Genomic DNA, 16,476 nt, shown 5'->3' on the forward strand with positions numbered 1-16,476 from the left:
TCACACTACCTCAGACCAGCCCATTTATTTCTGGGCAGATCCACTTGTTAGAAAGCTCTTCTCTGATATCAAGCAAATGAAATCCAATTCATTTTGCTCAAGATATATCTCGAATATTTGGACAATGCTCATCTGATCTTTATTCGTTCATCTAACAAAATGACCCAATTTCCTGCCACTGTTCTTCATTTAACAGAACCTGGGTCTGCTCCAACTTCATGGACCCTCCCCCAATGTCCTCCAGGTCCAATAGAGTGGCAGAATGCCCAGAACCAAGCACAATTTTCAAGAAAAAAAGTCAAATTCCTAGAATCTTTTCTTATGAACATCTAATACTGTTTTTGTCATAAGCAATATGTATCTATTAATTTAGCAGGAGTTGATTTTCTCGCCCAACTTTGCCTAATTTTCTTCTTAATGTGTTTTCAGTATTTATTTTTGTTTTTGTTTTTTTTCTTTCTTTCTTTCTTTCTTTCTTTATTTATTTATTGAATCACCGTGGGAAAGGTTACAAAGCTTTCAGGTTTAGGTCTCAGTCATGCAAATATCAAACACATTTCCCTTTACCAATACTCATTTTTTACCATGAAGAACCCCAATAAAACCCCACTCCCCACCCCTCCCAGTCCCTGTGGGGCAGATGAATTCTAGTTAACACTCTATCTGCTTTGATTAGATTCATTGTTTCAATAAAAGATTCACCACTATTATTTAGAGTTTACCCCCCCCCCCCCCAAATCAGACATGCTGAAAAAGCATTGTGAAGTGATTTGCTTTCTACAGCTGTGTTCAAGAATTAAATGTTGGTTTTGGATTTCTGCTATTTTACTTATTGACCCTGGAAGTATTTCTACTGAAAGTCAGATAGTTAAGAAATTGGTTTCTGTGCTCTGGAGTCGTGGCCGTGCTGGAGAGCCGCTAGTGGGGGGCAACTGGTGGCCTCAGTAGGGCGTGAAGGGCGGACCGAAACGCCCCCCTTCCCATTTGGTTTTAGTCGCCCCCACTCCCCCGGCTCATAGCTGCTGTCCACAAGGCTCCCATGCGGCCGCCATCTTTCTTTCCAGAGAGGAGAAGGCGACTGGGGCAACACCCTTTCCCCTCCGGACAGGCCTGATGGCCTGGATTAACGCATAGTCCGTTCACTTTTCTGCTCCAAGCTGCTGGGTTCTGCATTAAGTCCTTGTGCTTCTGGGGCTGTGGCCGTGCTGGAGAGCCGCTCGCGGGGGGGCAACTGGTGACCTCGGTAGGGCGTGAAGGACGGACTGGAACGCCCCCCTTCCCATGAGGTTTTAGTCGCCCCCACACCCCCGGCTCATACCTGCTGTCCACAAGGCTCCCATGTGGCCGCCATCTTTCTTTCCAGAGGGAGGAGGGTGGAAGGGACCAACACCCTTTCCCCTCCGGGCAGACATGATGGCCTGGATTAACGCATAGTCCGTTCACTTTTCTGCTCCAAGCTGCTGGGTTCTGCATTAAGTCCTTGTGCTTCTGGGGCTGTGGCCGTGCTGGAGAGCCGCTCATGGGGGGCAACTGGTGACCTCGGTAGGGCGTGAAGGACGAACTGGAACGCTCCCCTTCCCATGAGGTTTTAGTCGCCCCCACACCCCCGGCTCATACCTGCTGTTCACAAGGCTCCCATGCGGCCGCCATCCTTCTTTCCAGAGAAGAGAGGGCAAATGGGGCAACACCTTTTCCCCTTTGGCAGACTTGATGGCCTGGATTAACGCATAGTCCTTTCACTTTTCTGCTCCAAGCTGCTGGGTTCTGCATTAAATCCTTGTGCTTCTGGGGCTGTGGCCGTGCTGGAGAGCCGCTCGTGGGGGGCAACTGGTGGCCTCGGTAGGGCGTGAAGGACGGCCCTCTCTTCTCTTTCCAGAGAAAAGAGGGCGATGTTTTCAGTATTTTAAAAAAAAAAGTCCTCCTCTCTTATTTTTCTACACAGATACATCTCTCTAATTTTATAACCATACAGTTCATCATTTATACTTTTATATTTACACATTTGTTTTTATTAAATTCTGTCTCATTGGGTTTACAGCAATCAGTTTAGTCTTTTCTCCAACTAATTAATGAACAAACTAACTTTTGTTCCATCTAGGAATCTGGATCATCCTATACTCATGCCATCCTCAAAGTTATTTGTCCAAATGCACAATTGAGCTTGTTTTATATGATAGACAGGACACTGATCCATGAAAGTTATCCAATGACATCCAAGTTCATATAACTGTATTGTTTTCAAACTCTGGGCTGGAGCGATAGCACATCGGGTAGGGCATTTACCTTGCAAGCGACCAACATGGCTGACCTGAGTTCAATTCCTCCGCCCCTCTCGGAGAGCCCGGCAAGCTACCGAGAATATCTCCCGGCTCAGCAAAGCCTGGCAAGCTACCTGTGACGTATTCGATATGCCAAACACAGTAACAAATTGTCACAATGGAGACGTAACAAATCGTCACAATGGAGATGTTACTGGGCCCACTCAAGCAAATCCATGAACAACTGAACAACGGGAGGACAGTGACAGTGACAATTTTCAAACTCCACAATTCTTGCAGATAAGAAACAAAGATGGGCTTTTCAAAGATATAACTCAGACCTAACTCACAATGTCTATAGCATACCCTCTCTATAACAGAAGACTTAAATCTATTACCCTAACTAATAGCAATTCCTTATGGAAGACTTCAAATCTAACTGATGATTCAAACACCTTCTCAAAGAAGATGGAGGCTAACTATGTCCCAAAGGGAAATTCATTCGCTCAATAATGAAGCTACCTTTTCAATAAATAATGCAATCTGCCCATTCTGCTTTTAGCTTTCTGTTAGCCCAGCTGGAGTCAGATAGTTGGCACAACCTTTTAACACTTCCAGGTAACTTAAAAATATTATTTCTGGTTATCATTTCAGTTACTGCCAACACTTGTCATTCAGAAGGCTCTATCTCAGGTGTTAACATAAGGATAAAGGATATCCTTAATTTAAGGATAAAGTCTTCCTAAACTGAGTATCTATTAAGATCTAGACCGTCAGAGAGAAAAAAAATTGTAATCCTTAAAAAATAAATAAACAGCTAGTAAGGACAATTCCGCCCAACTAAGCCAAGGTGGTTTGGAATGAAAGTGGTTTGGAATAAGATTGCCAATTGGCTCAGCCCAGAAGCTTGAAACATAAAGTCAAGGTCAAGAACACAGTTCTGGATCCCAAAGTTCTTGAGACTTGAGTTTAAATTACACTAGGATCTTGCTCTGGGAATTTAAAAAACTTTTTCACATGCACTTCTGTTTCCTCCCCCAAAGAAGAGAGATACAATAATTAATAACAATAATATTATCTACTCTAGCAACACTTATTTTGAATAAACAAAATTTAAGTGCAGATGCAAGATATAGATCAGTGGAAAAACACATGGCTTCCAGGCATGTGATCATGGTGAATTCACTGGCACCACTGAAGGGAAAACAAGAAGAAAGAAGTATTCAGGTTGGGGATATAGCTCAGTGGCCTGGGACTTACATAGTTTAAAGATAATTATGAAAGTCTAGGAATAATACTTCATGCTGCTAGGCATCAGATACACACCTAACATATAGCATCTATTGTTATAACCATGTGCCTTTTGGCAGGTTTTCTGAGAAAAGATAAGAGCTAAGGACAGATGAAAACCAGATAGAGAACAGATGGGTTTTCCCTGCTCTTGGAGCTTTCAGTCCAGTAGAAAAACACAAGAAAAAAAACAATGGAAAGGTTAATTTGAAAACACAAACATGGGCTTGATCCAGATCAGAGATCAAAATAGAGTGCAGGAAAGATAGTATGGAGAGAGTGTACTGTGCTTGCATGCCTCTGACCTGCGTTCAATGCCCATCACCCCATATAGTCCCCTGAGCCCCACCAGGAGTGATCCCTGAGCTCAGAGACAAGAGTAAGCTGTGTGTGGCCCAAAAATGTACAAACAAAAATACAGCTGAGAGTCTTAGTGACACTGCAGTGGGTGGACATTTGCCTTGCATGTGGCAGATCCAGTTAAAACCGGATCCCTGGCATTCTTAATGGTCTCTAGAACCATCTGGTCAGGAATGGTCCCTGAGTGCAGAGCCAGAAGTAAGCCCTCAGCACAGCCTGGTGTGGCTCCAAAACAAGTAAGTAAAGTAAAGTAAAGGCCCTCCCATTGATCATTGATTTGCTCGAGCGGGCCCAGTAACGTCTCCATTGGAGACTTTGTTGTTACTGTGTCTGGCATATCGAATATGTCACGGGGAACTTGCCAGGCTCTGCCGTGCGGGCGAGATCCTCTTGGTAGCTTGCTGGGCTCTCCGAAAGGGGCGGAGGAATCGAACTTGGGTAGGCCATGTTGGCTGCGTTTAATGCAAATGCCCTACCGCTGTGCTATCGCTCCAGCCCCTCCAAAACAAAACCAAACAAAAATCAGAGATAAAGGTAGAATTTCTCTAACTTTTAAGTGGACCTCAAAGATAAGTACAATATAGTAAAGAGAACACTGGTAGAGAAAAAGATTCCTAATACAGTTACTGTCCTGTGATAGTTTTTTTTATTGTTGTTGGCTTTTTGGGTCACACCCAGAGGTGCTCAGGGGTTACTCCTTGCTCTGCACTTAGGAATCACTCCTGGTAGTGCTGGGGGGACCATATGGGATGCCAGGGATCAAACCTGGGTCTGCTGCATGCAAGGCAAACTCTCTCTTGACTGCAGTAACACTCCGGCCCCCTGTGATACAGTCTTGAGGTAGGTGTGATCTTAGTATATTTCCAAAACAGAAAGGAATTGAAATTTGGAAGTATGAGCAAAGGTGATGATGTGAACTAAGGCCGGAACTCTGGCCAAGGAACCAGGCTGCACGGGACCTACTAGGAAAATTTAAGAACTTAGTTGAAACTAGTCTGAAACAAACAAAACGAGGGTGTTCTTTGGATGCTTAAAAGATCAATGGTAGAAGAAGGAAACAAATCAGAGTAGATTTTTTCATGAACCTGGGTGCTCTGAACAGAACTGAGGATACAATCGTGTACATCACTTGTCTGAAATGTCAGGAAGAGGAGATGGAAAGTAGAAAGAGGACTTGAGATTCTGTGGCATCCAGTTCTTCTCAGCATACATAGTAACAAATTATTTAGGACTGGCCAAATTAGTCTCCAGTGAAAAAGACTCCTTTCCCATTCCTATGAGACCTCTAATCGTGAATGGAAAAGGACCAGTAATAAGGCTACTGTGTCCTGATCTACATTACAAAGGGATTTATCTGCATTCTCCTAGATGCCAGGAGTTAAAAACCCTGACTGATGTCTTTTGCCCAGAACTCAAAAGACATTTATATGTCAGCCTGGCTCTTCTCCGTAATCTTCAGTGGTAGGCAGCTTTAAAATTTTATCCCTTCTTCCATAGTTCACTCTCCTCCCCAACCCATTTATTTTGTCACAGTCTCGGTCACGGTCCTCCCGTTGCTTGAGCAGGCCCAGTAACCACTCCATCATGAGACTTGTTGTTACTGTGTTTGGCATATCGAATATGTCACGGGTAGCTTGCCAGGCTTTGCTGTGCGGGCAAGATACTCTCGGTAGTTTGCCGGGCTCTCCTAGAGGGGCGGAGGAATCGAACCCGGCTCAGCCAGGCCGGCTGAGCACAAGACAAATGCTCTGCCACTATGCTATCGCTCCAAACCCATTTATTTTGTAGACCAAAAAAAAAATTGAATTCTGACAAACTCAGGGACCATAAAAGATGGTAGAGATAAAGATGATCAAAAATGGACAAGGATAAAACTAATATTAAGAACAAGTTTTCCAATCTTCCACCTTCATTTTCTCATGTTCATATTAGACATAGGGGCTGGAGCAATAGCACAGCGGTAGGGCATTTGCCTTGCAAGCGGCCAACATGGTTGACCCGAGTTCGATTCCTCTGCCCCTCTCAGAGAGCCTGGCAAGCTACTAAGAGTATCTCGCCCGCACGGCCGAGCCTGGCAAGCTACCCGTGATATATTCAATATGCCAAACACAGTAACAACAAAGTCTCATGATGGAGACATTACTGGGCCCGCTCGAGCAAATCTATGAACGGGAGGACCGTGAACCGTGATCCGTGATCATATTAGACACAACAGGCATGGAACAAGGAAGAATTGTTACTAACAAATATACTCTTGTTCAATGTATGATGCACAGAAATGAAGATCCAATAGGAGTTCTCAGTTTTCCTCAGTTTTACCCAGAGGAGCTATCATGATGTCAGGCCTAGATCTTACTGCTTACTGGACTTTTACATTCCGGATATCCTATACTTGACTCCAACTCATGCACTAAAAAAAATAAAACATCATCATCCCATCTTTAGTTTTGTTACTTTTCTTCATTTCTGGTCTCCACACTGCTTTTCTTCAGTCATTCACTTCTTCCCTTTACTTTAAACCACTATATTTTGTTCAGTTGACTTCTTTATCCATTTTACTTCTCAAGTCTCTCTCCACATTTCTCAGCTCACACTAACACATGCCCATTTCTTTTGCCTCTGCCTTAATCTGGATGTGTCTACAGCTTCTGACTATCCTATGGCTGTGATCCAATGGCTTTCACTATTCCATCCTTCTACCAAGCCAATGTCACAGGTCCCCTAGTATAAAGATCCTATGGTTCTATTCTGGAAAATCACCCAACAACTATGCCTCAGTATATACACAAAAAAACCAAAGCCTTTCCCTCTTTCTGATGCAGCCCTTACTTTGCTCCTGGGTACCACTGCTTGGAATTTCCCACTTCATACAGTACTGCTGCAGCCACACTAAATGATGCAGATACTCAGCATGCAGTCTAGCCTCCTTTACCTCTGAGGTCACCTTCTATTATTTTCCCTCCAGCCTCTTTGCTCTTCCTGCAACCCATGAACATATGTTTCTGTTTAGAATCTTTCTGAAAGTGATTCCCTCTGTCTGGAACCCTTAGATTTTGTAGGGTGAGTTCACTTACCTTCTTAAAAACTATATGTAAATGTCATTTATGAATGAGATTCCCCCTGGCTTCCTTATTTAAATTTGCACACTGACTGTGTATTTTTAGCTGCGACAATGATTTTTTTATTGTCTGTGCCCAATCCTTCACCCCTAATTCTAACATAACATTCCAGCAGAGTAGTGGTCTATATCCCAACCTCAAAACCCAGTGCCTGATAGTTGATGCCAAGACCTTTTTAAAAATAAATTTCATAAAAAATATGTATGTCATTTCACATCTCATTTCCTACATGTTCTTACATCTGAAGTGTCTTATTCCTCTCATCTACAACTTCACTACTGCTTTGTCAGTTCAAACATTACTGTTTACCCCACAGCATGGATGCAGAAATACGTACATCTCAGCTTATCTTTCTCTAAGTCTACACTAATTCCCACCAGAAAATACAAGGCACTTCATAAATAGCTGTTTTGCTCTTCTAAATGATGTTGTGTTTGAAGCAAAGAGCTTAAAGATTTAGATCAGATGCAAACTCTAACCATATCATGCAAATGGGCTCATTCTAGAGGCATAGGTTATCATGGTTCCATAAATCCTTCTGCTTCAAATGGAACCCCATACCTTGATTTGGGTAATTGGTGCAGGGAGCACTATCTTTAGAAAAGTCCATTTTTTTAACGTTTCAGAAAATGCAATTTGGTCTTGAATAGCTGGTCACAAATAAGATAGCTAGTATAGGCTGATTTTTAGAATTGGAAAATATTCTGACCTAGGACTTTTCTGCCAGGGGCTTTTATATACATCAACTCATTTCATCCTCACAACAAACTGGAGGAGTGGATACAATGGTTACATTTTACAGATGAGGAAGCTGGGGTTGAGACAGACCCAAACCCTAGCGATCTGCCCAGTATATTTTGCCTCCTCCCCATACTCTGAGGGAGTTTTACTCTCAGAATCATGTTGCCATATATTTTGAATATATTTTTTTCATTCATCATCCTGTTATTCGTTGATTGCCTCGAGCAGGCCCCAGTAACGTCTCTTTCATCCTAGCCCTGAGATTATATTCAAGGCTCTTTAGGAGAATGAGACCCATCATTGTTACTGGTATTTGGCATATTTGGTACGCTATGGGGAGTTTGCCAGACTCTGCCCTGTGGGCAGGCTACATTCAATAACCTGCAAGTTTGTCCAAAGTAGGAATGAGATAATAAGATGTCATAAAAAGATGTACTGATAAGATGTCGCATTCGCGGCCGTGCGGTTCCGGGAGCTGGATTATATAGTCTCTGAGTCTTGGCCGCTGATGGGATTACACGGCGCCAGGGGGCCAGGTGGTGGGTGTGACCCCCACCTACTGGAATTTGGAGGATCTGGGTGGAGGATGCTCGACTCCAATCCGAGTAGGCTTGGAGATCTCGGCCCCGGAACCCGCGTGGCTTTGTCCCTCTGCCAGTACCTTCATGTGTGCGGAGAGTGGTCTCAGCATGGTGGTGGCTGGTCCTGGAGGTCTTTGGCTGCCGGAGCCCTGGTCGGGGCGGGGAGGAAAGCTCAACCTGCTCCCCTCCAAGGGACCCCGGCGAGGAACAGCCAGGCGCAGGGGCAGGAGACTTGAATATATATCCCATTTTCTTGTTTTTTGCATCTTCTGTGTTTACTTCTTTGGGGGAAGAGTGACACAACCAGCTGTGCTCAGGACTTACTCCTGGCTCTGTGCTCAGGAACTGACAACTCGTATATGTGCTTAAAAGACCATATGCAGTGCCAGAAATTGAATCATGGTTGGCAACATGTACAGCAAGTGTGTAAATTCCTGTACTCTCTCTGACTCTGTTTGGTACTTTTTATTTGAGTCTGACTTGTTCTCTGAAAGTTCAGCCCTTCCAGAAATACAGAATCTAATAAAGGTAAGGTAAAGGTAAAGGTCCTCCCGTTGATCGTCGATTTGCTCGAGCGGGCCCAGTAACGTCTCCATTGGAGACTTTGTTGTTACTGTGTCTGGCATATCTAATACTCTCGGTAGCTTGCGGGGCTCTCCGAGAGGGGCGGAGGAATCGAACTCGGGTCGGCCATGTTGGCCGCTTGTAAGGCGAACGCCCTACCGCTGTGCTAATAAAATTTAGTGCTAATGCCACAAAGGATGACACAGATGCCAATCAAACTGCATATCTCTCTGGAAAATAGGATTCACTTTCAACACCTATCAGAAAAGTCCCATCATAACAGGCCCTCCTCAGCTTCATAAGGCAATGAGCCTGCCCTGATTTAATTGTAAAGGGCAGTTCTATAACCTAGATCTGAACCTTTTAATTCCTGCTCAAGGAAGTCTAAGTTTTTTAAGACAAAAACAAAGCATCCATAAACAAAGGGGAGGCAGCCAGGGAAGCCTGGGGGCTGTGGGTGTCGGAGATGCTGTTTGCTACCTCACATTCATGCCGACTTAGTGTCTGTAGGGACTTCTACTGGATTTGAGGAAAGTACAGTCCAGTTCCAAGCACCTAGACTAGAGTGCTAAGGACCACAGACTTCTTAGAGCCCTCAATATCTATTCCAGAGAAAAGCTGTATTCCATTCAGTGAGAGCTTTCTCTTTTCTCGTGCAAGAAGACAGAGGATAGTGGCCTTGAGAATCCTCGAGTTCCATTGATAGTCTCTGCTTTAAGGTTCTGTCATTTGTTTCTGTCACGAGTGAACTTTGAAACAAAATCTTCATTCAATTCGGTAGCTGGGTTGACCCTGCAGCTTGATTTTATCCGGTCCCTCCTTCTACTGATCAAGCTTCTCAGACAGAGACGGATGTGTAGACTTGCCTTTCTCTATTTTTTGAGCCCATGTGGTGCAATCACAGAAAACACCTCCTGGGTCGGAAGGGTCAGTGCTACCTGCCTAGTCTACCTGTCTGTCCTCATGCAGCCACCTCCTCTGTCAGAATCATGCTGCCTTTGAAGATCTGGCAGAACACCGTCTCCTTATGGCTTCCAAAATGAGGTTCAGAGAAACCAGTTTGGATCTGGATCAGCAGAGGTACACAAACTGGTGAAAGGAAGTCAGTAGAAACATCTCTCTCTCTCTCTCTCTCTCTCTCTCTCTCTCTCTCTCTCTCTCTCTCTCTCTCCCTCTCTGTCTCATCCCTCCTCTCTTTCTTCCTCTCTGTCTCCCCCATCTCTCTCTCTCTCTCTCTCAAATATGTGCTTTCAGGGGAAGAATTATATGTCTGTGAAGCAATGTAAAATAAGAAATTTGTATGAATGAAACTTAAGATGCTCTTTGGGCCCCAAAGAGTTAGTACCAAGGCTAACCCCCACACAGCTGATCCTGGCCCCAGCATCAGCACCACATGGTGCCTGGGCCCTGCTGGGTGTGACCCAGGTAATCCCCAACACAAGCTCTGAACAGCATCATGTGGCTGAGAATCTACCGCCCAGTCTCCTAAGTCTGCTCTGGAGACAGCCTCCCCAACCTTCCCTCACCCGCCTTCCCCATGAAGAACGACCTCTGAAACTCATCTAAATTTATGGAAGCAAATGAGGTCAGAAGGATGAGAGGAAGCAGGTGAAAGGACTAATGTGAGAGGTTCTGGCTCCTGAGAGAGGCAATGTGTGTGTGAGCCTTCAAAGCAACCCCTCCCTCCTTCTAGATTCTTCTACCTTCATCCTGCATAGGGCAAAGTCATTCAGAGCCATTACCTAGAGCTGATGGCAGTGGTGTTTGTGAGGTAGAGGAGGAAGACAATGGGAAGGACACTTGGCAGTCTTCATGGTGTGGGGAAAGGAAAATCCACAACAAATGCAGAAACCTTGTTTAAAGGAAATGGAACAGGGCATCTTTGTCTGAGGCTCAGCTCCTTATGTACCCTGGAAATAGAAACAAGCAAACTAAATTACAAGCAACCTGCTTCCTTCTTCCTGATCCTTTCTTCCTTCACACACACCTAACTAAGCAAACATCCGGACTCTAATAGGATATTAAATATTGGCTGATGGAGTCTGACCATGCAGGAGCAACCCAGAAATGTTTACACAGGATGCCTGAGACATCAATTCTGTAAGCACTACAAGTCTAATATTCCTTAGTGAAAGGAAATCACGAGTCTGGGCTTAGCTCAGTGGTAAGAGCACAAGTCTCACATGTTTGAGTCCCTGGTAGGATCCCTATCCAAATCTTTCCCCATAAGAAAAGAATTAGGACATCTAAAAATTTTCTAAATCAAATAAGAAAATGTTACTTAATCCTAAAATTTAAGAAGGGGGTTTCCGATCTTTTGCATGTTATTGATACTTATATTTTTAGCATGGACACTTTGAGTTTTTTTTTTCTGTTTTCTATTGGAGGGGGATCCTGAGGGAGGAGTCTCCCAAATGGAAACAGAAGGTTGGGGAGGGGGTACCAACTGAATCTGCAGTTCAGTGCAAAGACCTGATAATAAAGGCACAGTGGTGCTGGGGTCCTCCAAAGCTGCAAGCAACAATGCTTGGGGGAACATTTAATGCCAGGAAAAGAACTGGATTGGTGCATTATCTCCCGGTCTCTGAGACAAGAATTTTATTACAAGTTAAGGAAAGACTTTCTCTTCACATTAACTTCCATTTCCCTCTTTTGCACAATAAAGAGAGGTGTGTGTGTGTGTGTGTGTGTGTGTGTGTGTGTGTGTGTGTGTGAATAACTTCAAATAGAGAGCTTGCTGATTTACTGTTTGGTGCCCCAGTAGTTCCTTCCATCACAGAGCAGTTTATTATGCACTTTGTGACTTTTCTAAAATGGGAACACTGACTTCTCCATTCTACAGAAAGCAATGGGAATTGCATCACAGAAAGAGTAGTAATAAAGGGAAATAAAGGGGTTGGAAAGACCCGAGGTGAAGCGCTGACAAGTTGGAATTTGTACATTGCCTGAGTCTCACTTTTGTCCCTGTCCTCACATTCATCTTCCCTAAAGGGTAACTGGGCACTTGACTCATTTGGTTCCTATGGTCTTTGTATATCTATTTCCCAATAAAGACTCAGTATAAGAAAAATTCTGGTGTGTGTGTGTGTGTGTTGCTGTTGTTGTTTACTATGGGCCAATTACCATTTTAACATATGTTGCTGCCAATCAAAAAGATTATTAACTAGATACTTGACAAGCAACCTTTATGTTCAAAATATGGCATTTACAAAGCTCTTACCAAAAAGAAACAAATGAATGAATCTTCTTTTTTTAAAGAATGAATGGATGAGTTGTTTTTGCTTGAAACTTCTATGTGGTGCTAACTTGATACCAGTCGATCCCAAGAAATGCGTCCCACGTGGCAAGCCAGCCTGCTTGTGAAGGATTTGGTGGGGGGAGGAAGTGTGTTTGTCACAATATGAGAAAGCACAGAAACCTAAGCAAAAGTCATTTACTTCCTCTATACAACCATTTGCCACATATTACATCAGTCTTATTTTTCCTTCCTGATCCCTCCAGGACAGAACGTTATTCCATCCCGTGAGCAACAGCTGCATGGATTGCAACCCCGCAGAGAAGAGAATTTTCATGGCCAGATGTGATCCTCTCTCTGAGACTCAGCAGTGGATTTTTGAACATATTAATATGACTGTTTTGGAACATTTTAACCACCATGCCAGCGCCTAGAAAGAAGGAAGCAAGAAAGAGTGATTACCTACAGATTGTTTCAAACTACGTAACAGCCAGCATCTGGGTCCAAGGAGTCAGGAATAACATTTCCTAGATCCAGGAAGCCTGGTTTAAAGATTTGTAAATGCCATGTCAAAGGAGGATGTCCTGAAGAATTTCCTGCATCTGAAGAACTTGGCTGAGAACCTCACCAGCTGCTTCTGAGAACTTGACACTAGCAGTTCCCTTGCTGGCCAAGGGCAAAGATTATTTAGGGACTTTTCGAAACAACTGCTGAGTTAATCAATCCTAGCCTTTCTCAGGTCAAATCCTGCAGTAGTGAGTAGCTATGAATGGATCCTACTATTGGGCGGGAGGGGGGTAGAAATGGAGCGCATGTCAGCTCTGACAGCTGAGGATTCGGCAGGTGTAGAACTAGCCACACAGACACGGGGTGAACTGTCCTCTTCGGTGCCATTCTCTGATTAAGAAGGGGTTAAGCAGGTTTAACCCTTAAAAGTGCTGCAGATGATTTTAGAGTGCTCATACCATTCTGTTTTCATGTTTTTGTTTTTGTTTTTTCCCAGTTTGGGGGGCACACTAGTTCATGTAACAGATCACAGAACGAAATGGACTTCGAAGATACCCATTTTTTTGTATTCACCTTTGCTGTTTCCTTTCAGAGCAGAGGTGATTTCCTGTTCATAAAATGTTTGCACCACAAATCAGCTGAAGTTCTAATTCAGTGCCCCTTGTATGAATCCAGTTAAAAATAACAACAAACTATGCTACCAAGTTACTCCAAAGAGAAAGATTTTACAGAAGCAGCAAAATCATGTAAGATTTAGGAGAAGGATTTCTATTTTTACTTTTTTATTATTTTTTAGAATTTTAAAGTCTGATGTTTGTTCAGTCATAATTTTTATTAGGGAAGGAAATGGAGTGAAGTTGATGTAATTTATTGAGGAGATTCTTAAGCCCAAATAAATCTACACTCCAAGTGATATCTGAAAATGGCTTGGTTCACTTCAATTCTTTTGTACCAGTGCTGGGGGCAAAAACTGGCTTAATTTGTTGGGTTCAAATATTTTCCCCTTGGTTTTATATTGCTCATATCAATGATACCATTGTTCTATTTGGAAGCACAAAGAACAAACTTCCATCAATAAATTGCTTCTGACACCACTTTCTGTTAATGGGACAATATATCAGGGGTGCAGAAAGAAATGATTTAAAAACTACATATAACACTTGATCATCAAAAGAGAGTTTTAGTTTTCCATGACAATGGGAGTGGGATCAAATTGGTTTCTAGGAGAAAGAATTGAATGTATTATATGTTCTTATTTTCAGGTAGGGAAAAGTTTCTCTTGCTTTTGTTACTTTCTTTTCACTGGTTTTTCTGTGAGTGAAAATGTCTCATCATGAATGGAGGAGCTTTGAGGTTTACAATGAGTCATGACTCTCACCCCAGTTTTTAATAGATAACTTACCAAAGCCCAGAGGAAGTGGGCCTGCTTTCCTGAGGCTCTTGACCCTAGTCCATCACTGTTTTGTTCTCATTTGTTAACCAAGGGGGTTCTGCCTCTTCCTCTGCTTGAATTTGAAATTGTCCAACATGGGAATGATGAACCTTCCTGGGGGTGCCTATATAGCATTCATGTTCAGAAGCTTTAATACATGAAACCTCTTCTTATAAATGGTCATGATTTTGTTCTCTCCTCGAAATCTAATCAAAAGGTCCAGTTAAAATGTCCTACTAATAGTTGGGGAAGAGTTAGTCATTATCTTTACTGATTTTTCAAGCATTCCTTTGAAGAGCTATTCTTTTTTAAAACTGATAGTCATGGTGGGGTGTGTGTGTGTGTGTGTGTGTGTGTGTGTGTGTGTGTGTGTGTGTGTAGGTCAAGAGATCTTGAAGCATTCATGATGCAAATAGGGGAAAATCAATAGTGAGAAATTAACCTGTGTGCTGAACAATCCCAGAGAGTGAGTGAAGATTTATCTCAAGTGCTCAGAAAGCAATCTAGTTGTAGAAAAAGACGACCGATATACATTCATATTTTGTCTTTAAACAATTGACTGTGATTTAAGATTATACTAAAAAGCCAATTCTGTGTTCCATATCCTGGAGAACCCAGCTTTGCTTTGTAGGATGTTCTAATCATGAGAGTCTAACCATAGTGTGTTTGGCATGTTCTCTTGGAAAGCCTGCATATTGCATTATTCAGGTGCAATATCCAAGAATTGATAAAGACTGATTTCCTGATCCTAGAAGGATTTGTCTCTTAGTTCTAACTTCGCCTTGCATGAGGGCATATAAGGGGCAATATATGGCTAAAGTGGCAGAATACAACCTTGTAAGCACATGCAAGGCCCTGGGTTTTAACCCAAACATTATCAACACCCCCAGCTTTACCAAGTGGGACCCCCAGAAAAATGAAATAAATAAAATTCTAAGAGAATTCTGAGATCTTAAAGACAAAATTCCAAGCTCAAACTTCAAAGCTTTTAATTGTCTGCAAATAAGAATCATCTAAATATAATAAAATGAAGCCTGGAGAATTCCAAGCTGAAAGGCATAATAGCCAGTAAGCATATTTGAGGAGGAATTCCCACTTTGGACCACTGAGGGCTGGAATCCTCTTTACTTGAAATATCATAGTTACCATTCTGAAAATTAGAAAATTACATGTATTTGTATAGTTAATTGGGAAAGAAGACTTAAATTGTTATCAGCAAGATTCACTTTCTTGGAAATAACATGATTTAGAAATGTGACCTACCCTATCTCAGAATGGCTGGGGAACAGGATAAAGCAAATCTGACCTTAGAAATCACTACTTTGCTATAACATGAAAAGGTCTCACCAGAATTTAGGAAATAATTCATTTAAAAATTTTTTGCCATGTATTTTAAAAGATGAGCTGAGAAAACAATTACAAAAATTGTGATATTTATAATTGGTCCCAAGACTGTATTAAAACCATGGAAATAACAATGTGTTGTCTTCTATTTCTGCTGCTATTTAAAAATATTATACTCACCTGACACTGCTTAAGTGTATTCATGATATCAGTAGTCTCTGTGAATAATTAAAGATCCAGAATTATTTTATCAGGTCAGTAATTTGTCACTTAGATTTCTATATAATAATAAGTTCATAACACATAATGAAAATGGAGTTACAGACCATAGATGAAAATATTAGGCTCATTCTGTGCATGTTCTTGTCAACCATAAAATCCACGCCAATGTATGATGGCATTTCTTTTAGGGTCAGTTCACAAACCACAATCACAAATCATCCTGTTATTAGTTGATTGCCTCGAGCAGGCCCCAGTAACGTCTCTTTCATCCTAGTCCTGAGATTATATTCAAGGCTCTTTAGGAGAATGAGACCCATCATTGTTACCGGTATTTGGCATATTGAGTACACCACGGGGAGTTTGCCAGACTCTGCCCTGTGGGCAGGCTACATTAGGTAGCCTGCCAGATTGCCCAAAGTAGGAATGAGATAATAAAATGTCATAATAAGATGTCGCGTGGCCGCAAATGCAGCCGCACGGTTCTGGGAGCTGGTTTTTATAGTCTTTGAGTCTTGGCCGTTGATGGGATTACACGGTGCCAGGGGGCCAGTTGGTGGGTGTGACCCCCGCCTACTGGAATTTGGAGGATCTGGGTGGAGGATACTCGGCCCCAATCCGAGTAGGCTTGGAGATCTCAGCCCCGGAACCCGCATGGCTTTGTCCCTCTGCCAGTACCTTCATGTGTGCAGAGAGTGGTCTCAGCATGGTGGTGGCTGGTCCTGGAGGTCTTTGGCTGCCGGAGCCCTGGTCGGGGCGGGGAGGAAAGCTCAACCCGCTCCCCTCCAAGGGGTCCTGGTGAGCGAGGACAGTCAGGTGCGGGGGC

At 42.9% G+C, this 16,476-nt stretch overlaps 1 protein-coding gene across 3 annotated transcripts in view; it reads left to right on the forward strand.

Moving 5' to 3' along the window:
• GALNTL6 (polypeptide N-acetylgalactosaminyltransferase like 6) overlaps positions 1-13,815 on the forward strand; it is a 1,198,528-nt gene extending 1,184,713 nt beyond the window's left edge. For all 3 annotated transcript variants that reach the window (XM_056113868.1, XM_056113867.1, XM_056113866.1), the window contains exon 13: positions 12,415-13,815. In XM_056113868.1, the coding sequence (XP_055969843.1) occupies positions 12,415-12,582 (168 nt within the window). In that variant the 3' untranslated portion in view covers positions 12,583-13,815. The remainder of the gene's footprint in view (positions 1-12,414) is intronic.
• Positions 13,816-16,476: the final 2,661 nt, after the last annotated feature.

Source organism: Sorex fumeus, unplaced genomic scaffold (assembly GCF_029834395.1).
Source record: "Sorex fumeus unplaced genomic scaffold, SorFum_2.1 ptg000024l, whole genome shotgun sequence".
In the NCBI taxonomy this organism is placed as follows: Eukaryota; Metazoa; Chordata; class Mammalia; order Eulipotyphla; family Soricidae; genus Sorex; species Sorex fumeus.